This window comes from Asterias amurensis, chromosome 18 (assembly GCF_032118995.1).
Source record: "Asterias amurensis chromosome 18, ASM3211899v1".
Lineage (NCBI taxonomy): Eukaryota > Metazoa > Echinodermata > Asteroidea > Forcipulatida > Asteriidae > Asterias > Asterias amurensis.
The window spans coordinates 3,849,642-3,874,325 of NC_092665.1; the positions used below are offsets into that span (position 1 = coordinate 3,849,642).

The following is a 24,684-nucleotide window of genomic DNA, read 5'->3' on the forward strand; positions in this document are numbered from 1 at the left end:
ATCGGTCCATTTGGTTGTTATTGTTAAGTTGTTTGTAACAGCTAATTCTATTTTCTTGAAATAATAACCTGACACATCCCTCAAGCTATTTATGTATTCTTTAGAGTGTTGATAAATTAAATTGGGATATGATTAATTATTAAGTCCTATGGGTATGGTATTCAGTTGTGAAAGCAAATTTCAAACAGAATCTTAAAAAAAAACGATACTTCACATAAAAATGTGGTAAATTTAAAGATCCACGTAAAAAGAAAAAATCAGTCACAACCTGCTGCCTAAAAAAATTGCCCTTTTTGGCTCCATGATTGGCTAGTTGTTTAGATAACATGTACATTGGGTACATGCTCAGGGCTTCAGATGAGAGGACAAAACCTGAAGCCGAATCCAAAGCCGTGGTTTCGAAAAGGGCCTACCACTGTTTTCTGATGGCGGGAAACACCTAAGTCTTAGTGCCTCAAATAATGTGCAAGTTGCTCAGAATAATAAGCCGCAGCTACAAACTCAAAACATTTTAAAGTGCGCCCTCATAAGCTCAGTTTTGGAGAGTGCCCTTGCAAAAAGGGATCAGTTAGTATGGATTTTCATATACAAAATACAGAGGACTTTTGAACAATTCAAATAATATTTTCCCTAAAAATTTCTGAGAGGGGTCTTGAAATAATACAAAAAAACAGAATTTGCATTTTTGTTTTTTTCCCTGTAATTTTAATCATCAATTTTAACAAAGATAAAATCACAGTATTGCAAAATGAATGTTACAGAGAACCCTGTACAGAATTAACAATATATTATGGCGATTTATCAAATACAATAATTTCCAAAAGTATTAACATCAACAAAAAATCAAATTAGTTAACAAACAATATCAAAGGATGTTTTTTTCTTCTGAAATCTGTTCAGTCTACTCTTTAAATAAATATCTGTAATATGATAAATTGGTAACTACAGATTCCACTTTGTGCTTGTAATATGTTTGGTGCAAATACAAGGAGTTTGTTTTCTTCAATAATAATGAATGCATTACAAACTTTGTCAAAATTGTGTGGAAATTGAAACATTTGGAAACAAAAAATAATTTAAGCGGATTTGAATTTCTCTTCGTTTGTTTGTTCTTGCCAAAGAAAAACTGGGGAAAGTGATAGTAAGATTCTCACAAATGCAGGCAATACATCTGTCTACAACGTGCAGGAAACACTGTGTATGAATGTAAACGTGCTGTTAAGTTGCCATGGTGACATGACATCAGCACTGGTACTCAGGTTGGGTACCAATTCTCTAATGTCCCTCTTATGTAGTAAACAATTCACAATGTCAGGCTGTATCTGAATTAGTGGCTGTGTCTTCATCACCATGGTAACATGTGTAGAAGCATTGGAGGCACATAGCATCAGCCTTAGCAACAGCCACTATACTGAGTTGGTGACTGCAGCTACAGTTGTGGCTGTTGATATGGGCATCTTATGGCTCAAAGTGAGAAACCTAAGTACAATCTCTAACTTGGACATGACTGAACTCTAGAATATACTAAATGCTGATCACAGAAATAACTTTTAAGCAAATTTAAGCAAGAAACCAGGTACAAGCAATAACATGGTATGTTGATAGGACATGTGATTCTGCTAAGCAACTTTGTCTTGTGCTAAGCAGTTTAACCAATTTTGACACTTATAAAAACTCAATCTAAAGGAATCTGTAGACTCATTCTTAAAACAGAAACTAAGATCGGTCTTTCTTTCAAGCTAAACCTTCATAAATAAATTTGATGACAATTTGATAAAAAATAAGAAAATAACTCCCTATACAGTCAATTTCAAACTGATATTGCACAATATTAAATATCAAAAAATCAAATCAAACTATTAACACACACATTTTACTTTAAGAATAAGTTATTCTTAATGAACAACGATAATATTTTGCAATATCTATCAAATAATAACATAACTACTCTTGTCTGACCCCTGCTGGGCATAAAACAGTGTCCCATTTTTTGTATATAAAAAAATGTAAAAGTATTAGCTTAACCAAGCAAAAGTAGTGACAAGAATTTTAATGTTGTGCGCTTGGACAATTAAAAAGTAAAAACAACTAAACATTAATAAATACATTTCCCTAGATTTAAGGAAATCACATTAAGTTCAATTTTCCCATAACAAAAAAAGAACACAAATTATTTTACATTTAAAGACACCGGACACTATTGGTAAATGTCAAAGACCAGTCTTCACACTTGCTGTATCTCAACATATGCATAAAATGAAACCTGTGAAAATTTGAGCTCAATTGGTCTTCAAGGTTGCGAGATAATAACGAAAGAAAAAACACCCTTGTCACACAAAGTTGTGTGCTTTCAGATGCTTGATTTTGAGACCTCTAAAAATAATTCTGAGGTCCTGAAATCAAATTGGTGGAAAATTACTTCTTTCTTGAAAACTACATTACTTCACAATGTTTTATACTATCCAACAGCTCCCCATTACTTCTTACCAAGTAAGGTTTTATGCAAAATTGTTTGAGTAATTACCAATAGTGTCCACTTCCTTTAAATGTTGATAACCAAATTATCTTACGAACAATTTACTTTTAAGGAGGTAACTGATCCACGCAGACAGAAACACATAAGGAGTAAATGTTGTTTCCAAATTCAAACTGTCCAAATAACTATGAAATACAGGGAGTATTAATTAATGAATTAAGATGTAAAATTTCATTGAAAAACTATTATCAGTACTTAGATTTAAGTGCTGAAAAATTACAAACAATTTGTAAATGTATAATTAAAATGTATAAATAACACATTTTGGGTGGAAAATCAGACCAAACAAATTAGGGTGTTGATTTTTGAAAATTTTAAATGGGTCTACACATAAATAAGCAGTGGTACCAGCTACATATGTTACATGTGATATGGTGTTTTAGCTGGTAACCCTTTCATGGTAAGCATAAATGTTTTGTGCTTATTTTAGCTACTTTTTGAGCTTAAGCAGCTCTCATAAAGCTATTAAGCAGAAAATACTACTTTGCAAACTTCATTGCTAAGCACAAAATGAGTGAGGCATCAGTTGAAGCACTGTTAACTTTATGGAATTTCGGCTGGTAACCAGTTTCTTTAGAGCAAGATTTTTATGTGCTTAGCAATTTTTTGTGTGCTTAAAGCCTTTATGAAAATTGGCCAATTCGGCACAAGTACCACATTCAAATTTCCCACCCTTTAAAGAAAGTGCTACAAACTCAAACATGGTATGGTACTACATTATGGCTCGTCTATTATTTTGGCACTCGCTTAAACTAGAAATATCTGTGATAAATATCCGTATATGAATATAAAAACAGTCCCAATAACTTCTCTAGGCTATAATCAACTGTCAATCTATGCAGCACAGTAGTGTCAATATTTTAAAAATGTGATAATATCAATGGAATTTCAGATTTTGTCAGAATCAATCTTTAATAAAATTATTCTAAATTGTGTATATTCTTGTGTCTAATTCAAAAGATTAAAGGTGACAATTTCAAAAAGAAGCAAAATGGGTGAAAAATGAAAAGGGAACCTCCCCATAAAGCCATAAAACATTCCTGCATTTAAACAAAATTTATCTGTAAATCCATCAATAGGTCACTTTCTAGTGAGGCTTCATGAGACTGGTCCCGGTAATATGAATACATTAATCTAACATTGGAGGGGAGAGGGGGAACCAAACACTCAAAGCAACCAATGGCATGTGAAAGAGTAAAATGCAGGTTTGGAATCCCGTCACAGCCACCAGTCACAGCCAAAGAAACTGAATCTGGACTTTGTTTATAAAGCTTGGCAAGCGACCCTTTTTATTATGACATCACAAAGTGAAACAGCGCCCTCGCTGAGGTCATAGAAAGACCTTTAACGTGCTGTGCGCATGATGTGGTTACACACCTATGTCCCGACATCCCTACAAATACACATTCCAAATCCGAACCTTAACCCTTACCCAATAGACCTTTCTTACAAGGGGGTTATCTAAACATAGGGGTATCTGAACATACATGTAGGGGTGTTTGAACAAAGGGTTGTCCGAACATAAAGGTTTTCAAACTTAGGGGTGTTGGAACATAGGGGTGTTTGAAAATGATGTGTTCATGTATCTATTGTTTGGATACAGCAATGGTGGTCAACGCAAGGGGACTATACACATCTACAGAGTGCCAGAAAAAATGTTGGAAGTTCTCAAGGAGAAAAAATTACCAACTAAAACTACACAAGAAGTCCATTGGTGCAAACTAAACTACCAAAGATCAAGGATAAATAGAGAAAACTCACTCCAACAATCAACATTTAAATGGATTATAGACATGATCAATTGTGAAAACTTCAAAAACAACAACAGCTGAAACTACTTCAACACACTTAGGCTTAAGAGCTACTCAACAAACACCCTTAGTAAACATTGACGAGGAATTAACCCCAAGCAATGGCACTAGGCTCTAGAAAGTTTGTCTTAGCTCGAGTGCTTTGAAGCTCTATGACCCTTGACCCCCTACTGAGAAGCTATAATACCTTAATCAGATCACAGTTTATAAGGAGTGAGAGTTTAACCCCTAAGCCATGTCTGAAGAGTGAAAGAAATATCTCTTTTCAAAATTTTAACAACAAATTTTGAAAAATCCTCAATTTTATTTGTAGCATGAATTTGCTTGATGGCACAATCTCTTTTTGATATTGTCTCTTTTTGTCTGATATCCATCACTCAAACTTTGGCATGGAATTGAACATTGATTTGGCTGGAAACACTTCCAAAATAAAAAATGCTAGAATAATGCTCCTGTTTTGTTTTTAAATGTTGGTGCCTTTCAGATTCCAACATAGTAATGATTGCAAAGTAGCCAGTGAACTAGACCATTTATAGTTCAAAGGCCATGTCTGAATTAGTGGCTGTGGCTTGATCGTCAAGCCAACATGCATTGGAGCATAGGAGGACCATAGCAACACCCTTAGCAACAGCCACAGCCGTAGCCAAGATTCCGACAAACTTGAGTGAGGGTCTATAGCTTGTCCGTAGAGTGTAATCTCAACAATCAGGAAAATCTTTAAATATACTTTGATAAGAAACCAGCTCATCATTTCAACACGTCAATCAATCAGGTTATCAATATATTGATTGATCAAGTAATTATTGAATTCAGTTGACCAATAAATTAATAATCAATCAACAATAGATCAATCAACAAGCAGTATTTCTGATTCCGGTTCAATAAGCACTTGATCAACACTGTGATTATCCCTGGTAAGTATTTAAAACAGTTTACTTAATCAATAACCAATCGATCAACTCAATTGATCAACTCATTAAATCGATCAATCATTTCATTTAAACCGTTGCATTATGAAAGAACTGAAGTATTATAAATACATTATGTACAAATATACTACAAGTTAAAGGCTAATTGTTCATTCTAATAAACTTTGGTGATAACCTGAAAAATGTAAAATAATTTGAATACAATTTCATGTGAAATTCTTTAACTATCCGTTTTCGAACATACCTGGCGAATTTTCAACTACCAAAATCCAACTCAAGAGGGCGCTGTTTCTATAGGGCTCCCTCTGTAGTCTGAAGGTTGAAAATATTAACTGTTTCTAAAAATAGAAAAAACTGTACAGGTTTTCATACCCGTTCAAGGTGCACAATAAGTTGAGCTCTCTTGCTGTACCACATGATCGATCACATGACCGATCATGTGATCTGTCAACGTCAATCTTTCTTGCAAGAGAAGCGCTTCACATCGGCTCGAGTCTGGCGTAAAGAACGGAGTCTGAAAAAAGAAAATAATAAAACAACCATTAATTTTCAAAATTTGTAGCCTCATGCATACAAACTACCACTGGGGGGAAGCCAGTCATTGTGACGTCTACTTTGTTTAGCTAGATAGCCATTTGCAAGATTTGAAATGATGTCTGGACCCAATTTCATAGCGCTGCTAAACGGTAAGCAAATTTGCGTGCTTACTGTAGCAGAAATATTTGCTTTAGCCCTTAGTGTATTTCACAGGTTAGCAGAAAAATATTGCGTGTTTACCATGGATTTGCATTGTGACGTCATTTATTTTCGTGCGGTAAGCACCGGTAAGCATGCCTGTTCGTGTGCTTACGGTTAGCAGCGCTATGAAATGGAAATCGCAAAAGTAAACACAAAATCGGCCGCTAAGCAGCGCTATGAAATTGGGCCCTGGTAACTGACTTGATTGATCGCAAATGAACACTCAAATTGGATTCCCCGGACTAAAGACAGCGTTACTCAACAAATGGTTCAGTGCAAGCTTTTGTGAAGCAACTTCTAGTTGTATTCAGTTTGTGGTAACAACTTGTGAATATATCTACTTAGCTGTGTAGATTCGTTCTTTGAGAACTTGCCTTGCTATTTATTCTATTGCCGAGAAGTACATTTGAAATTTGGGGGATAACTTAGTTCTGCTAGGCCAGAGCTGCCAATATTTGCATCTTGCAATCATGGAGATTTTGTGCAACAATCAGGGAGATACAAATTTAGAATTAAATTCAACATAATAGGGACAAGGTTTCCATTGTCAGGGAGACTTTCAAGTGTCTTCAACATAATAGGGACATGGTTTCCATTGTCAGGGAAACTTTCAAATTTCTTCATCAGGATATGGAAAGAATTGTTTGTTTTCAGGGAACTTCCTTGAGAGTCAGGGAGATTTAGCAGGTCTGCTAGGGTCACTGAGTGAAGGGAAATAGCAGATTTGGACCATGAAAATAGTTTCAGAATCTACCAATCTAACAGGGTGCAAACTAGGCTTGGGCGACTAGTATACAAATATTGACTGCTTCGAGTGCTATGGTTAAAACTACAACTCCCGATACACAGATGCACAACTGATTGGGTTCGAGGTGGGTAAAAATACGTCTGGGTACTGCACGCCGTGTGATAGTTGTCGGACTACCACACGACAAACGACGCACTATCACACGCCCCCTGTTTCTAGTAAAACTAAGACATATCAAGTGACGTGCTACTAACCAATGAAAAGGCAGAATATTTGTTACAGGTGTTTTAATGAAAGTTACTACTCATCTAGTTGCGCCTCAAATAGTTGTGATTTCGGCATTAGTTGCACTAGTCGCCCAGGCTTCGTGCAAACCCAACTCATCAAAGACAATTTCTAACACATACACTCCCAATAAACACCCATTCAACTACTACATTAAAGACACTGGACACCATTAGAAATTATCAAAGACCAATCTTCTCACTTGGTGTATCTCAACATATGCATAAAATAACAAACCTGTGAAAATTTGACCTCATTTGGTCGCCGAAGTTGCGAGATAATAATGTCACACAAAGTTGTGTGCTTTCAGATGCTTGATTTCGGGACCTCAAAATCTAAATCTGAGGTCTCGAAATCAAATTAGTAAAAAAACACTTTTTAATTAGTTTTCTTGAAACTACGTTAGTTCAGAGGGAGCCATTTCTCACAATTTGTTATACTATCAAATGCTCTCCATTGCTCGTTACCAAGTAAGTTTTTATGCTAAAAATTATTTTGAGTAATTACCAATAGTGTCCAGTGCCTTTAATCAGTCAACACTGTACAAGACAGTTATAACAACAAAATGTCAGAACACAGTGATTACCAACCAAATTTCCATGTGTTGCATATTGCTTGTTACTAGTATTCAGTTGCTGTTTGCTTATCCTAAAAATCAGGTGGAAATTTGGTTGGTAATCCTGTTTTTATCAAGGCAAAAAATTCACGCTATGAACATTTTTGTGCTTAGCAGGTCTATGAAACTGGGCCCAGATGGACAGTCTCTTTTGCTATTTCTAAAAGTTTATTTGGTTTTAAAACTGCCGCTAAAGCGTAATTATTCTGTATTAGTTGTAAAGAGGAAAAGTTTGGATTTAAAAAAGGAAAGGAAAACTACAGGGTTGGTAAGTTTCACAGAGGTAGGTTTTAAACATTGAAATGGATGAGGAAAAGGGTTTTCCAGCAATCAGATATTGACACACAAAAAACAACTTTAGAGAGATAATTAAACTGAATCAAAATGGTTGCCATTATGCAAGCACGTAACAGCCTACATTATTTCGCTTCATTTTAAGACTGTATCCAAATGGAGTGGCATCACCACATATTTCAAATAGGTTTGTTAAACAGCTCTTTAAATTATAACATTATCACCACATCAACAACTGAATGTTAAAGACACCCCTCTGGTTACTTACCCAGATGGAATATTCCAGAAATGCCTTGATGTGATTGGTTAAATGTTAGAAGTCACACTGTTAGTAGGGGTAGTTGTTATTACAAATGCAACCAATATAATGTAATTCACCATCCTAAAACCATCTTTCGTCCAACTGGGCAACTGGGTATCTGGGCCCAATCTCATAAAGCTGTTAAGCAGAAAATACTGCTTAGCAAATTTCATTTCTTCGCAAAAAATTAGGGTGATGCACCAGCTGCAACAACGTAAACTCAATGGAATTTTGGCTTGTAGGCAGGTCTCTGTTTAGCAATAATTTTCTGTGCTTAGCAAGTTTTTAATGCTTAGAGGCTTTATGAAATTGGGCCTTTGTCACAAAGATAAATAATGTTAAATTCTGTAGTTTCTGTCCCGTTTTAGAATCGTGTAAGAAAGGTGCAAATAATGATAATGATTAAACTCAGTAGGCGTGAAAGAAAATTCCAACAATTCTGATGTACGCAAAGAACTCATTACTTGTCAGTTGAGCGGCACTTGGCTGCTTGGTACGACATACATAATACAAGTGAAACCAAAACAAATACATCAACTCAAGGGTTTAATTTCATATTTTTAAAATTACTCTAACAAAACATTGACCAGTGTTTGTAGTTAAAGTAAAAAAGTGTGAACTGTGATGGTAGTTTCATAGGTCAGTTACAAGAGGTGAACAATAAATAATCCAATATTCAAACTATTTCTGTAATTCTGATCGAGATTTAAAGACTGAATTTACCTGTTTTGACATCTTCGGATGAAACGTTGAATCTTACGAGCCGCATCCTGCTGAAGCTTTTGACGAGCTAAGCGTTTATCCCTGAAAACAAATCAATATTGATCTTAAATAACAAAATACTAGAAAAATAGAATTAGCTGTTGCAAACTGCTAACCAACCAAAAGGACCTATGTTACACATGCAAAAATACGTTAAGGGCTTGACAGTTCGACCCTAGCAGAGTCTTTCTCGAAGGCTAGAAGAAAAAGACTTTGCTAGGGTAAAAAAATCAGACCGTTAACTATTTTTTTGCAATAATTATAATTAATTTGTATATACTGCACTCATGGAACATTGATATTTGATTGATTGAACACGAATCCTACACACACAGCATTGGTTTAGGTTTTAGCATAACAACTTAGGACAACTCAGGACATGACCTTTGACCCAGGCACAGGTCAAATCTTGTGACCTTTTCACGGCAGATGTGGCCATTTCGGTACAAACCCAATCACACATCCAATCCTACCTGAACCTTTGTTGAATCAAAATTGCAGCATCCCGACTTTTACGGAACTGTTCCTGAGCCCGGTAACCACGGTAATGGCTCTGAATGACAATCGCAGCACGACGACTACGCTGGAATTGACGATAGTGGTTGTAACTACGGAAACGGCTCTGAATGATCTTGGCAGCCTCAGACATCTTGCTGTACATAATATACTGCGAGAAAAAAAGTACACATTTTAGCACAAACCTTCGCAAACCAGGGTTCAGCTTCACGGCTCAGATTCCTATAAGCAAACAATTATTATTTACGGAAGCAGGGAAATCCTTTCTTACGTCAAGCCTATTACTCATGTTTACAGGGAATTCTTAGCTGGTGAGTGTGCGAACTCCAAGTTACTAGGCATTCTTTACTTACACAGCTGCAGCGCAGAAATTTGGAGCTTGCACAGTAAGCAGAGAGTGGTGATCGAAAACGCAGAATTCAGCAGTAAGCAAAGCCATGAAATAGACCGATCCATTATGCTCCGCCCCATTGCGTATTGACCAATCACAACGCAACGAAGGTCCGACAAATAAGGTCCGACATGCATGCGCATATCTTGGCGCGCACGACAGAGTTGTGCAGAAAGGCATTGGAAAGGCTCACGTGTTCTTGCTCACATGTGCGTCGTGGGCGGAGCCTAATGGATCGGTCTATTGGGCTCAGGTCAAGACTGTGATGATTGACAGCGGCACAATGACTGCTGATAAAGTCAATTTTATTTCATCACTGACCTGTTTATATCTTCTGTAATAGTTCTGGATAATCACAGCCGCCTCCAACTCTTGTTGTTTCTGCTGTTGACGACCCTATAGTAAGAACAATGTAGAACAGGTTACAGGAATGCCTAAATTATTATTCTGCTCCGATCTAAAAATTTGTTTGCCCCACTCCCGTAACAAAACTGTATTTCTTTAGGTTGGATTGTTAGAGCGCCCTCATTGGTGACTTCCGTTACCTTGTATTGTCTGAATGCATTCTGGATGACCAGCGCTGCTTGATATAACTGCATCTGCTCCTCATCTGAAACAAACACGTGAAAAAAGTGAGGATTACAAATAAAGTATTGCTTACAGACATACTATTGTTGATAGCAATTGCTTATTACATTGTTCTGACACTGTTGGTAAAAACTCAAAAGTTAGCTACCAGCCTTAAATGAACCCAGTAATTTTTGCTCAACAAATATTGGGAGTTGTCTAGTGGTGTCAGACGTAACAGGTACGTACAATGCTCAAAGAAAAGTGCATATTGGTCAGAATGACCTCCACAATGCAGGCCCTCAAAATGACCCATGGCCTGTGATTTTGCTTCATTGCCCTATATAAGGTTCTGAAAGAAACCAACATTTTCCTTATTGTAGTGCCCCCTTACCAGAGGAAGTCTGCTGTGCCCCTTTAAAGCCATTGGACACTTTCGGTAAACAGTATTTTCCAAAGGCACTTCGTGTATCACAACTTATATATAAACTAACAAACCGATTTAGGCTCAATCGGTCATCCGAGTCGGGAGAAAATAACGGGAAAACCCACCCTTGTTTCCGCACGTTTCGCCGTGTCATGACATGTTGTTTACTATAACTCCGTAATTCTCAATGTCGAGAATTGATAATTGTTTTAATGTTTTTTCAAAAAGTAAAGCATTTCATGGAATAATAATTCAAGAGAAGACTTTTACCATTACCTACTGTAAACCCTGTAAGTTATTTGTAAATCTGTGAACTTTTATTTATTTTTTTCTGTTCCGAAAGTGTATAATGGCTTTAAGACCAAAGTTCAAGTCCTGCAATGGAATTTAACTCTTATGTCTGTTGCAACTTATTGTCCCAAGGTCTCTCAACGTTTCCTTTGTAGCAACTCTAGGACTGAAACAGGTCAAAAACAAGAGGAAATATTAAACTTTGATTTTACCTGAGAGAGTGAGAAGCGAGAATGCTCCGATCATACCAAGACTGCTACTCGCTCCTTGAAGAAACTCGCACCAATCAGCCGTAGAACTCTCCTCCTCAAAACTCAGATTACTCGGGCTGGGTAGGCATGAGTCGGTACTGTAAGTACTACCAGCTGAGCTCTCATCATGACCAGATCTGAGGATTAAACTTATTAGAGTTACACTCAGACAATACTCAAAACTCAGATTACTCGGGCTGGGTAGGCATGAGTCGGTACTGTAAGAGCTCTCATCATGACCAGATCTGAGGATTAAACTCATAAGAGTTACACTCAGACAATACTCAAAACTCAGATTACTCGGGCTGGGTAGGCATGAGTCGGTACTGTAAGTACTACCAGCTGAGATCTCATCATGACCAGATCTGAGGATTAAACTCAGAAAGTTAACCTCCGATAACACTCAAATAATACTCACTAATGAAAAATTTACACTTTTGTAAACCAACTTTGTCATTTTACCAACAAATCCCTTAGGTTGTTTGTTTCAGATTTAACATCTGAGACTGGATCACCCTGGTAATAAGCTGCCCTTAGTAACACACTAAACAACAGCCACAGCTTCAGCCGGAACTACCTATTCTGACAGCCTTACACTGAACTGTTTCAGAATTTGTGGGTGCAGTCGTTTAGCTTCCCTGGGTCGACCGCGGTCTGCCCCCGGTGCGTTCGAAAAGCTTTGACGTCATTCAAGGGGCTCACCCGGGTCAGCCCCCAGTGCCCTGCTTGTGGAGTTGGTTACTTGGGGGTGACCCGAGGTGCATGACGTCAGCACGAGAGGGCGAGTGTGATCGTTAGATTAGCTCTTGTCAGGGGCTCACCCGAGTGAGCACTGCGGGGTCGACCCAGGGAAGCTACTCGAACGCACCCAGTGACTAAGGCCGTGTCCGAAAAGGCGACTTCGGCTACAGTAACAGCTAGATCGCGCGCGTCTACCTATTCTTTAACACTGGCAGACGTGCTGATCTAGACGCGCTGATCGAACACATTCTAAGATGTGACTCCAAGAAAATGTTAACTAGAAGAGAAAATTTTGACAAGCACCATGCCACTTTGCTGATGAAACTTCCCAAAGAATGTACAGACTGTACCCCCTCTGATATTTATAACACTCTTTACCTATGTGAGTCTTGGTCACCAGACATATCCATTCCGTAGCCTGACCCGCATAATCCCATAGAGGGCGCCATTGTGCTGTAGTCGTCATGATGATCTCTATTCTGAGGTAATCTTCCGTCTTTTATACGAGCTGGGAGGGCATTCAGGATCTGCTCAGCTAGGTTCAGGTACTGCTCCTGTGGGCATAAAAAAAACACAAACAATAAATAAGCAATGATAGCAAATAACCAATGACTATTAATTATCAATAAAAAATAATCAATAGTCAATGACTAGCAACCCCAAATAATCACAAGTCAATAGTCAAATATCACCATTAGTCAATAATAAAAAACAATCAATACTCACAAATAGGCATTAACAAACAGGCCTGTATGCTTTGTTTTTGGAAGAGCAAGGGCACCAAGGCATTTTGCTCCTTGGTAAAGGGCACCCTATGAGGAAATTGTGAATTCCTACTGGAGCATTTCAAGGGCACGAAGGCATTGACCAGGGGGCATGGAGGCAATCGCCATCAATGCTTCCATGAAGTATCAGGCCTGAACCAAAATCACTCAATGATCAATATTTACAACAAAAATAACGACTGATGAGAAGCAGTGATCCTCGTAGTTAGTCTTGTAATCTTAGCCACATCATCCAATAGATGGATTGCAGTACGGGTCATCAACCACCATCTTTGATGTATTAACAAAGGACAAGTGCACGCGTGTACGCACTGCACATGTACTTTTTCCCCTTGTTATTACACCAAAGATGGCAGTCAGTGATGCGTATTGCAATCCATCTATTGTGTTGTGTTCAATGTGCTGGACAAGGCTTGGAAACTTTACCTTCTGGTTTTTCTCTGTAATCCAGCTAATGGTGGCTGCAGCACCCGCTACATCCATACCGAATGGATGGGAGTCTGTCTGCATGGGTGAATCACAACGACCCTGGGTCTGTCCAGGGTTCTGTCCAGGGTTCTGTCCAGGGTTCTGTCCAGGGTTCTGTCCAGGGTTCTGTCCAGGGTTCTGTCCAGGGTTCTGTCCAGGGTTCTGACCAGGGGTCTGACCAGGGGTATGGCACAAATGATGTCCGAGCTGGAATGCCTCTCTAGCCATTGCTGCATTCTGCCCCAGGATGTTTCCGCGAGTCTGTGCAGGGTTGAACGCCAGTGTCTGTCCGGGTTTATGACCTGTGACATCCCCTGGGGTCCGTCCTAGAGTCTGTAAGGGAATGGGGTCTAAATTAAATCCCATCTCTGCTCCTATTCTACGAAGCTCTTCAGCGTGTCTCCTTAAGTCGTCTCGTTCTTGTTCGGAGAGGCGACCGACGTCATCATGCTGCAGAAAGCAATCAATACATTTGTCAATAACAAGGCAGTTTTACATAATAAAACAAATGTTGCAAACTGATGACCGATTGAGCCTAAATTTTCACAGGTTTGTTATTTGATATAGAAGTTGTGATACACGAAGTGTAGGCCTTGGACAATACTGTTTACCGAAAGGGTCCAATGGCTTTAATGAGAACTGCTTACCAACCAAAAAGAACTAAGGTATAAATGCAAAACATAGCAACTGGCCTGATGGTTCGACCCTAGTCGAGTCCTTCTTAAAGACTAATTAATTGCCTAAGAGTGTAAGATCAAACTTACACTTTGGATGTTTTCAATACCACGTAGCAACTGCTGAACATCCAGCATCGGTGAACCCTTACTTGGGTCATGACCTCTGGATGACCTCCTCATCTTAGCCTCCGTTGTTGACTCAACGTCCATCGAATCACCATATGCACCGAAGAGGCCACTGGTTGATTTGCGACTCGGTCCGAAGAGAGGTTGACTACCGACTGACACCCTTGGGCTGTGAGCTTTGAATGTGCTCGGACTCAGGAACCCTTGAGAAATTGGACTTACAGAGAGTTGCGACATACACCCGGAGGATGGCGACGGGGAATCGTAGGGCGAGGCAAACTCAGTCGGTGAATGCGCCGTTGCGGATGACGATGGCGTTGCTGTTGACGGCGACGATAACATGAACGCTGGCACTTGATCGGATCGCTTGGGGATATCAATCGGCTGGGTGCCGAAGAGCGGGAATAACCCTGGCCCGTCAAACTCAAGATGCTGTAGACATTCAGCGAGGGCGGTGTGGCCACGAGACTTAGCCATGTCGATAGGGAGACGACCGAGGGAATCGCAGACATGTAGAGCTTGAGGGCTCCAGACGAAGAGTAGCATCGCTGTTTCTTTGTGACCCAATGCTGCCGCCCACATCTGAGGAATCACAAAATATACGCTCATTAATTAATAAGAAAAACATCCTGTTGCAAACTGCTTACCAACGGATCAATAGTACTAATGCAAAAAAATAATAAATGGCCTGATATTTCTAACCTAGCAGTGTGCCTTTGAGAAAGACTCTGCTAGGGTCGGAACGTAAGTTCATTAACAATTTTTTGCATCAACAAATAGAAGATATTAATTGTTTAAGGGATAGTGATGATTTTGGTTTAGGGTTTTAGGAAGAATGCTCAGAATGTAACTCACCAGAGGCGTACATGAGAAATGATCGATGTTCAGCGGATCTACTTCCATCTCAAGAATGAGACTGTGCTTCTCTTTCCTACAAATAAATAAACAAATAAATAAATAAATAAATTAATGGGCAAATAAATAACAAGCAAACCAATAAAGAAAAACAGCTACTGTAAGGGTCACATGTTTTTATATTGACCCCTTGCACGTATGTCACACGCAGCGACTGTGCCACGCTCACCATTCTGTTGGGCAATAGGTTTACGTGTAAACGCTGCGCCGCCTAAAATGCGCACTTCACTTAATAACGCAGTGACATTGCCCACCAAAACAGCGCATCCAAGGTTATTCTGATGATGACGTCAGGTGAATTGGGTCAATACTAGAAAGATATAATAGTAATATTAGAGTATGAAAATTAAGACAGCTTGTTCTTAAATTTTCAACGAGTTTGAACTTCCTTATGGGACCCTTGCTAACGAAAAATAAATTATTTGTTCCAAGTGCACTCTACCTCCATGTGACGAGTGTACTGATGAGCTTACTGAATCCCAAGGCAGCTGCAAGATGAAGTAACGTCATCCCTCTATATGAAACAGACTCCACCCCTAATTGAGAGCTTCCAGGAGCCCATTGGCCCTGCATGAAGCGCTGACATAGCGCCACCACACGATCCTCAAAGGAGAGTTGCTGGTCACTTCCAATACTCGTTGAACCCTTAACAGAAAAAAACCAAATCATTTTAAGATCCTAGTTGGCTTAAAAGTCTGCGATTTGTCAATTTTGAAATTGTTCAGAAAGCTTCAAAATTTGTCAATTTTGAAATTTAGCAAAATCTGTGATTTGTTAACTTTGAAATTGTCACCATGGTTACCTGTTTGGAGGCCTGTGATTGGGCATTGGTCAGGACGACTCGTCTCTCAATAAGCTCCAAGCGATCCAAGATGGCAACATGGAACTGGTTCTCTGTAAAAGAAACCAATAAAAAATCATCACAATAACTTGATCTATAAAGGTCAATCGCTTTAATGATAAAACAGGGACTCGAACTAACACTTAAACAGGGTCCAATTTCATAGAGCTGCTTAAGAACAAGAAACTATGCTCACCAGAGAAAGGTTACCAGCCAAATTACCATGTCACACGAACCATCTGGACTGGTATCCTGTACATTTCTGTTTAGCAGAACATTGTTAAGCAACACTTTCGGCTTAAGCAGCTCTATAAATTGGTCCTTGATCAGAAACGCCAGAGATCCAGGTGTGCGTGACCACTTAGCCATGGCACAACAACGCTTCTGGCATAAGATTTTGAGAAACTTTAGTTTTCTTTGCGGACTTACCGTCTAGTGAGAGCCATTCATGTTGTCTGTTCGGTCTCTGTTGAGCGCTACGAGCTTTGTATTCAAAGATGGCCGACTTTGAGATGACAACACCATCACACAAAACCTTTAAAAAATACATAAGAAAAAAAAATCTGATGAAATTTGATGAAATAAAATTTACTCCAGCTTTGTAAGTCTCCTGGGAACGAGCAGAGTATACTGCTCGAAACGTCGAGACCAAACCTGCTCTTTTCAGAGCCACCACTCCTTCAAAAGAGATTTACTCATGGTTGTACCCGCAAGTTTACTATTCATATTTGTATTTATAGTTACTTTTATTCTGTCAGAGTAGAAAATGTTACTTAAAATTAGTCAGTGGATAGGACAACTACTCAAAGTAAAATTTCAAATCCAAACTATGATGGTTGTTTAATTGATGATGATTTCTGGGTCTTACCTGTAGAGCTATAACTCCAGCTTCATGAGCCGGACAGTAGCACCTCAATACACCTGTTTGTACGAGTGATGCAGGGACGCCAAAGTTATCAAACATGCATTGGTAGCTGGCTGTAGAGGAATGCCATGGACCTGTCACTAGTACCTTCACACCACCCTAGAAAAACCACAAGGATATGGAGACAAAGAAAAAGCTATAAGTTGTGATTCCAGCCGAGGCGAGGGCCATATAGAATAGAATTTGTAAGTTTTAGGCGATATGCAGAAATGCCCTTTCTAACTTTTGGTTGCACCTGTACTTAAAGATTTGAAAAGGAACAGTTTCCTCAGTACTAGAGAAGTACATGTACACATGTAGATCAATAAGCAGGATTTCTTAATTTCAGAGGAGAATAACAGCTCCTTTTTTCCCATAAAACAAAAATGCACATTTCTTTTGCCTTTTCCTGTTCCAAATGAGAATACTGTCATTGCTGTCAACAGATTAAAACATATAATTATACTAAAAAAGCAATAAGAGGAAAAATGGAAAAGGACATGTTTTCTTTAAATACAACAATTTTTATTTGACAGATGAAGCAATCGTATGCAACTGGTATCTAATTATAAGATTCTTCACACTGTGCAACCTAGGTGGTCTAGTAGCAAGACAGCTGGGCCCAATTTCATAGAGCTGCTAAGCACAACAATTTGCTTAGCATGAAATTTCTTCCTTGATAAAAACAGGATTACCAACCAAATTTCAAGTTTTTGCATATATATCTTGTTACTGGTATTCAGCTGATGTTTGCTCATCCTGAAAATCATGTTAAAATTTGGTTGGTAATCCTGTTTTTATCAAGGAAGAAATCTCATGCTAAGCAAATTGTTGTGCTTAGCAGCTCTATGAAATTGGGCCCAGCTCTAGATTGTCAAAAGTCTTGGGTTCCAATCTCCTTTGAGTATAATCTCTGTGAATTTTCCCTGCAGGACTTTGGAATGAAGAGAGTGCACAGTTCTTAAAAACTTAATAATTTCATTTGAATATTTTGCAATGCTGAGGGAAAAGCATTTTGGTGGTCAAAAGGTTTAAGTGTAAATGCTGCAAGGCCTAAAATGCACACTTCACTGAATATCGCACAGTGACATTGCACACCAAAATGGCGCATCCAAGATTATTCTGATGACGACGTCAAGTGAATTGGGTCAATATGGGCGACTTTGGCAGAAACTGGCAGTAGAACTCACCTCGGGGTAGGACCAATCAGGCGAGAACTCAGTGATTGCTTCCAGGCAGTGTTCAGGTAACGATGTACCCTGCTGTAGTGACAGTAAACCGTCGGTATCATCCATTGATCTAGACGTCACTTGACTATCAGTCAATCGTTCTTCTGCTGATCGCTGGTTGTCTGGTACTGGGGTGCTGACTGGAATGTACAAGGGGCAAGTGAAGAAATATTACTGCAATGAGTTTTAATAAAGTGAATGGAAATACTGTATGAGACAGGCCTGATACTTCATGGAGGCAACAAAGGCATTTGCCTACATACCACCTGACACCTGGTTATTGCTTTGGTGCCCTTGAAAAGCTCCAGTAGAAATTTGTAATTTTCTCATAGGGTGCCCTTTACCAAAGAGAAAATGCCTTGGTGCCCTTGCCCTTTCAAAAACGAAGCATACAGGCATAGAGGGGGTTTCAAAGAGAAGCACTGGTAGCTATTTGTATATAAGGGATGCACAAATGGAATTTTCAACCCGCCCTATCCAGGCCAGCAGCAATTAGAGAGTATAACAATGTAATGCAAGATGCAAGAAAATCTCGTTGATACACACAACTCAGGAACAGAAAAACATATTTCTAAAATACATGGAAGCTGATGAAATACTATAATTTGAAATAATATTTAAAACAGTTGTTTAAAAAGAAAATATATCGACGGAAGTCTTTTACCTTGTAATGAATTATCCAGAGTTATATCTGCCAGTGCACTATCAAACATCTCAGCGTCAAAGTCAAGCTCGATGTCCAAATCATGGATCGAAAACTCGTTACCACTAGGGGGTGCTGTTCGCACTTGGTTAGTCTCATTATCGGTGAATGAGAGCTGAGATTGCGATGTTAGCTGCTGGGTTGGATGCGTCGATAGTTGTGCTTGGGTGTGTTGTGCGCTCGCAGGAATGGCTGTGTTGAGGGATTGTGTGATTGGTCGGAACAACTGGTTCTCATTTTTGTCTGTTGGAGTTGAATTCATAACAGTTTGGCTGGTACCTGGATCCACTACAAGAGGTCTGAATAACGGCTGAGAAGCAAACACCGCTGTAGATGCAGGTACGGAAACAGCAGTTGGATGCATATAGTTAACAGTCTGCTTCATTGAGGTCGGTGTAGCAGATGGCTGTTTCATGTTAGAATGATTTGTTAAGGCTTCCGTTTGGAAAGTGTTATTAATAGGCGTTGCATTGAATTTGAATACAGTACTGGCGATGACCGCATTTGACGCAAGGGTGTACGGAGGGGGCGGGGGAAACTGTGGGGGTGGGGGGAAGTTTGCCGGCAAACTTGGTTGGAAACTGGAGAAGGGATTCGAAGAGTGAGCTTGAAATACTATTCCTGAATTAGACGTTGGAACTGAGTTCGGAATGCCTGAGGTAAAGATGACCGATGAAGGGGTTGAGTTCACGACTCCGGGCACGGGCTGAGGCGCTAAGCGTTCATTCGAACGCTGTCGTTGTAAGTGAGTATCATAAGATGGCGGTCTGCTTGGTTCGTTTGTCGTTGTGATTGGTTGGACGACGGCGTCCTCACTATGGGTAAGATCAGGTCGTGTAGACGGGGGGATGTACGGGGGGAGCTGAACCACCTTCTGATGAATCCCAGGTTGATTCTCAAATCGATTCCGACACGTCTTCAAGTTAGGATCGTTCTCAACCAAAGCTTTTAACTTCATGGATTCCTTCTTAGTGATCAGTGGCCGACTATTCATAGGTTGCTCGTAATGCATACAAACACCATCTGTCTGTCTTTGAGTTGACCTCTCCGTTAAATCCACTGACATTTGACCTTTGACATCGCCACCTTCAGATATGGCCACTGGTATCCCGTTTGCTTGAGGATAACCGACTACATTTCTCTGGACACCAGCGCTCTCGACTTCATTGGTTAGTTTGAATAAGAGCAGAGGAGCTGAGGTGGTCATGTCCACTTCAGGCAACTGGCTAGCCTGGTTCTGTTCATTTGTTGAGGTACTTGCTTGGTTTGTGCAATGGCTGAATGATTGAGAGTCAGTTACAGGCTGGATTGATGAAGCGTCACTCAGGATTGACATTGGGGATTGGGGAATACTACATACACTGGGTGGACTTGCTACAGTGCTCGATGGTGAACCTATGGAACAGAACAAAAAATGTGCATTTATCAGACATGATATTAAGGTACTTGGAAACAGTAGCAATATTTTATGGAGTACAAGGGCTGATTTATGGACACATGGTGTAGGCTTTAACAGACTTTTCAAGCTATTTGTAAATACAGTTTTTTCGTTCCAAGGGAAAAAGCCCTTTGAAACAGCGCTTTGAAACAGCGCTTGAAAAAAACGCTTTGAAACAGCGCTTCGAAACAACGCTTTGAAACAGTGTTAAAGCGCTTTATAAATGCATTTAAGTTAAGTTAAGTTAAGTGTTAAAAAAATCCAAAACCAAAATTACTGTAGGAAATAATCAATCTTAGCTCTTTGTTAAATTGAGTCCTGGAGGGATTTTACAAAGCGTTAAGATTAATCTTAATCTTTTAATAACTCCTAGGACTAGTCCTAAGTTAGAAGAATCTTTGTGAAATCTCGTCTTGGATATCTCAGTACTTACCTTTACTTGATGTTCCAGCTCTCTCCGTTAATGAAGTAAACACAATTGATTCTTGTTTCTTAGCTTGGTTCTGTTGCTCTTGTAGATCAAGTAGATATTGCACAACGATGTTAGCAACTTCAGACTCCTACAGCAGGGAAGAAAAAGCAACAAGTACAGTGTCAAAAAACTCAGGTTTGAACTTCTTCATTTTGGTGACATTTGACAATTTCTTTGACAATTCATGTCTGGAATTTCATCATTGAGTGGGCAAGGCAATATTCATTTTGAAAAAGGAACTTCCACTAGTAATATCTAGAGTATCGCGGCCGAGTGGTTAAGAGCATCGAATTCAAGTTCTGGTGCGTTTTCACCGGAGTGTGGGTTTGAATCCCGGTCGTGACACTTGTGTCCTTGAGCAAGATACTTTACTATAATTGCTTCTCTTCACCCAGGGGTATAAATGGGTACCTGCGAGGGTAGAGGTTGATATTGTGAATGAAAAGCTTTCGGAGCGCCACGGCAGCTGGAGGCTGTATACTCCCTAATGGGAGCTGAGAAAGATTAAAGGGATGTTTATTGGCCCAATGACCAGGGGACTAATGTAAAGCGCGTTGATACGGTTTATTGTGAAATGCGCTATATAAGAACTTGTTATTATTAAAATATACTGGAAAGTTGTGAAGGGGCAACAAGGCCAAAACCAAGGGCAATTGAGGCCATGAATTTTATACAAGAAGGGTTTTAGGGTCAAGTTTTGTAGTTAAGTCAAAAGTTAAAACAACATTAATTTTGTGAAGACAAATTAATTATAGACTTAATCCAAAATCAATTCATCAAGTCATCAGAAGAAATTCAAGAAGACAAAACAAAAACTTACTGTTGTGAGCTTGTCACTGTTTAGTTGTACTTGAGTCCCTATAACTGTGGAGGTTTGCAAAAATGAAACATTTGTTTAAATAAATAAAAACATGTTAGTTTAAAGCCGTTGACAACAGTGGTAGTTGTCTGTACTTGTCTGTACATACATTGTTACGTGACCCAAATATATGTTGAAGTATCAAAGCTGTGAAAGTTTAAGCTCAATTTGTTATCAGAGCCACAAGAAAATAATAATACAATAAAAAACATTGTTTTCAAACATTGGATTATAAAAGTTCAAGACAAAAATTAGTTGTTCTTACTTATGTAAAAACTACTGTTCATGTCTAAATTAGGAGTAAATCTGTGAGCATTTAAACCTGCAATATTACTCACATTATTGTTTAAAGGCAGTGGACACTATTGGTAATTGTCAAAGATTAGCCTTCACAGTTGGTGTATCTCAACATATGCATAAAATAACAAACCTGTGAAAACTTGAGCTCAATCGGTCATAGAAGTTGCGAGATAATAAGGAAAGAAAAAAACAAACCTTGCAACACGAAAACTATGGCACTGCAGAGGGAGCTGTTTCTCACAATGTTTTATACCATCAACCTCTCCCCATTACTTGTCACAAAGAAAGGTTTTATGCCAATAATTATTTTGAGTAACTACCAATAGTGTCCACTGCCTTTAAATGTAAATCAAAAAGAGTTCATCATTTTAAATATTTATTTCAGCCGTTGGTTCTTGTAATGTACGGTGTGTTTCTTGAACATCAGAGGATCTTGATGATGTAACAAGAAAGACTCTGCCAGGGTCGAAAGCCTCAGGCCATCAACTACTTGTTGATGCATCATACCCTTAAAAGCAATGGACACTATTGGTAATTCTCACTTGGTGTATCTCAACGTATGCATAAAATAGCAAACCTGTAAAAATTTGAAATCAATTATTGGTCGTTGAAGTTGCGAGATAATAATGGAAAAAAAACAATCTTGTCACACAAAGTTGTGTGCTTTCAGATGCTTGTTTTCAGGACCTCAAAATCTAACTCTGAGGTCTTAAAATCAAATTCAAATATTTTAGTGGAAATTACCCTTTTCTCAAAAACTACGTTACTTCTGAAGGAGCTGTTTTTCTCGAAAACTACGTTACTTCAGAGGGAGCCGTTTCTCACAGTGTTTTGTACTATCAATAGCTCTCCATTGCTGGTTAACGAGAAAGTTTTTATGCTAACAATTACTTTAAGTGAATAGTGTCAAGTGCCTTTAAATGAGACCATCCATTCACACTAAACAGTCCAATCCTCTTATTACGATTGCAAAATGTTGATGAATTATTGATTATTCAAGTTCCAGGAAGCCGAAAAGCAAATCCAAAAAGCCAATCGCATTGTCAAACAAACTAAAAACAACATAAATCCCAGAGAAAATTGACCGATTACAGGGTAAATCATTCATGAAAGACTACAGAGAAACAAAAAAAAATTGCTGAAAAGGTCAACTTGTCAGGTATTGACTCCGAAAAGGTAATTCAGCAATGACATTTAAAGTTGTTCTTACTAAAAGGTCGTTGCTATGGTAACCTCTACTAAGCTGTCCGATTAACATGACGTTGCCATGACGATTAGAGTCATTAGTTAAGGCCAGGCGCGTTAATAACATAAGAGCATTTTATAAGTACGCAGTTTCAGGCACTGCCCAGGAGTGACTTTCTGGTTACCGCGGTACCATTGTCAAGGTAATTATTTGATTTGCTGTCAGATACCATACACATCAGACGAACAAAAATGGAAAACAAGGAAATTGTTCTGTTGACTGTTACGACTGCGTTTCATGAAAACCTTTAAAAGGCCAACAGACTCCTACAAGATAAGTCACACTTGAGTGTCTCGCATATTATTGCCTGTGATATTTTCTTTCTCCTGAAGACGAGCAGAGTATACTGTTCCAAACGTTGAGACCAAACCAGCTCTTTTCAGAGCCTGAACACTCCCTCAAATGAGAATGTTGACATGGTTGTACCTGTAAGTTTACCATTATCTATAGTTTATTCTTATCTGTGGTATTTTGTTCTTTACAAGCCGGGGTGGATTTCACAAAGGTAGTCCTAACTTAGGACCAGTCCTGGGCAATGCTAAGAGATAGGACTGGTCCTAAGTTAGGACCAGTAACTCATCCTAACTTAGGACTGGTCCTATCTCTTAGCATTGCCTAGGACTAGTCCTAAGTTAGGACTACCTTTGTGAAATCCACCCCCGGACCATTAATGTTGGGACTGGAATTGTGTGATGTCATGCGCATGAAGTCCACTATGCAAACATGCATGTATCTAAAATCTTTCTGCATTACACCACATCAGATATCCTTTCCAAATATTCATACACTGGATGTATTGTTACGACAGTATTAGGTAAAGCTGTTAGAATAATAATGACGTCTTGAGCACCGACCTCCACAAAACCACTTGCTTCAATAAAAAAGTTCCCTCTTGGTTGTCCTCCAGCGGTGAAAACATCAAGAAAAATGGAAAACAGAATAAGTGAAGTTTGTGACTTACACATGGGTTTGACCTGTTGTAACAGTTCCTCCTGCTGCCAGATACAACCTTTAGAGCCTTTAGCATCCAGCTGAGATTGAGGTGTTGGTAGGGACGTTGGTAAAATAGAACTGACGGACATTGTGTTGTTCATTTTGGAACATTCCTCGCTCAGACTTGGGATGTTTAAATAATGAACGAGGACTATATCTGGGTTCTAGGACAGAAAGATGAAAACAGTTTTAGTATTTAATACAAATTAATTCATCTAAAAATTTCGAGATCTGTTGGTAAAGTAAGTTGAGGTAAATATATTTTACAAATCACCTTTTTTATTATAAAAAAGTGGGGACTTTGAATTTTTTTTGGCAAAACTTATGCTCAGCAAAAATAGGTTACCAACCAAAATAATGTACATTTACCATTGCTTTGAGTGGCACCCCACTTATTTCTTGCTTTTAGCAAAGAATTTTTAAAAGCAGCAGCCGATTTCACGAAACTTTATGAAACTGCGTAAGTCCACTTGCGTAACGTTTATGGAGCAACTTGCGCAAGTGGACTTATGCAGTTGCGTAAA

The 24,684-nt window shown here is 38.9% G+C and overlaps 1 protein-coding gene across 3 annotated transcripts in view; it reads right to left on the reverse strand.

Annotated features, from left to right (window-relative positions):
* Positions 1-749: 749 nt before the first annotated feature.
* The window catches only part of LOC139950403 (calmodulin-binding transcription activator 1-like), a 67,126-nt gene continuing 43,191 nt past the window's right edge, over positions 750-24,684 (reverse strand). For 2 of the 3 annotated variants that reach the window (XM_071949051.1, XM_071949050.1), the window contains exons 6-25: positions 24,129-24,324; positions 21,583-21,626; positions 20,724-20,850; positions 18,814-20,247; positions 18,111-18,289; positions 16,885-17,040; positions 16,446-16,551; positions 15,978-16,069; positions 15,618-15,820; positions 15,116-15,191; positions 14,222-14,842; positions 13,416-13,907; positions 12,583-12,758; positions 11,425-11,600; positions 10,473-10,537; positions 10,249-10,323; positions 9,494-9,687; positions 8,982-9,062; positions 8,226-8,249; positions 750-5,790 (exon numbers count right to left, since the gene is read on the reverse strand). In XM_071949051.1, coding sequence (XP_071805152.1) covers positions 5,730-5,790; positions 8,226-8,249; positions 8,982-9,062; positions 9,494-9,687; positions 10,249-10,323; positions 10,473-10,537; positions 11,425-11,600; positions 12,583-12,758; positions 13,416-13,907; positions 14,222-14,842; positions 15,116-15,191; positions 15,618-15,820; positions 15,978-16,069; positions 16,446-16,551; positions 16,885-17,040; positions 18,111-18,289; positions 18,814-20,247; positions 20,724-20,850; positions 21,583-21,626; positions 24,129-24,324 — 4,578 coding nt within the window. In that variant the 3' untranslated portion in view covers positions 750-5,729. The remainder of the gene's footprint in view (positions 5,791-8,225; positions 8,250-8,981; positions 9,063-9,493; positions 9,688-10,248; positions 10,324-10,472; positions 10,538-11,424; positions 11,601-12,582; positions 12,759-13,415; positions 13,908-14,221; positions 14,843-15,115; positions 15,192-15,617; positions 15,821-15,977; positions 16,070-16,445; positions 16,552-16,884; positions 17,041-18,110; positions 18,290-18,813; positions 20,248-20,723; positions 20,851-21,582; positions 21,627-24,128; positions 24,325-24,684) is intronic. The other variant, XM_071949052.1, reaches the window with a different exon arrangement.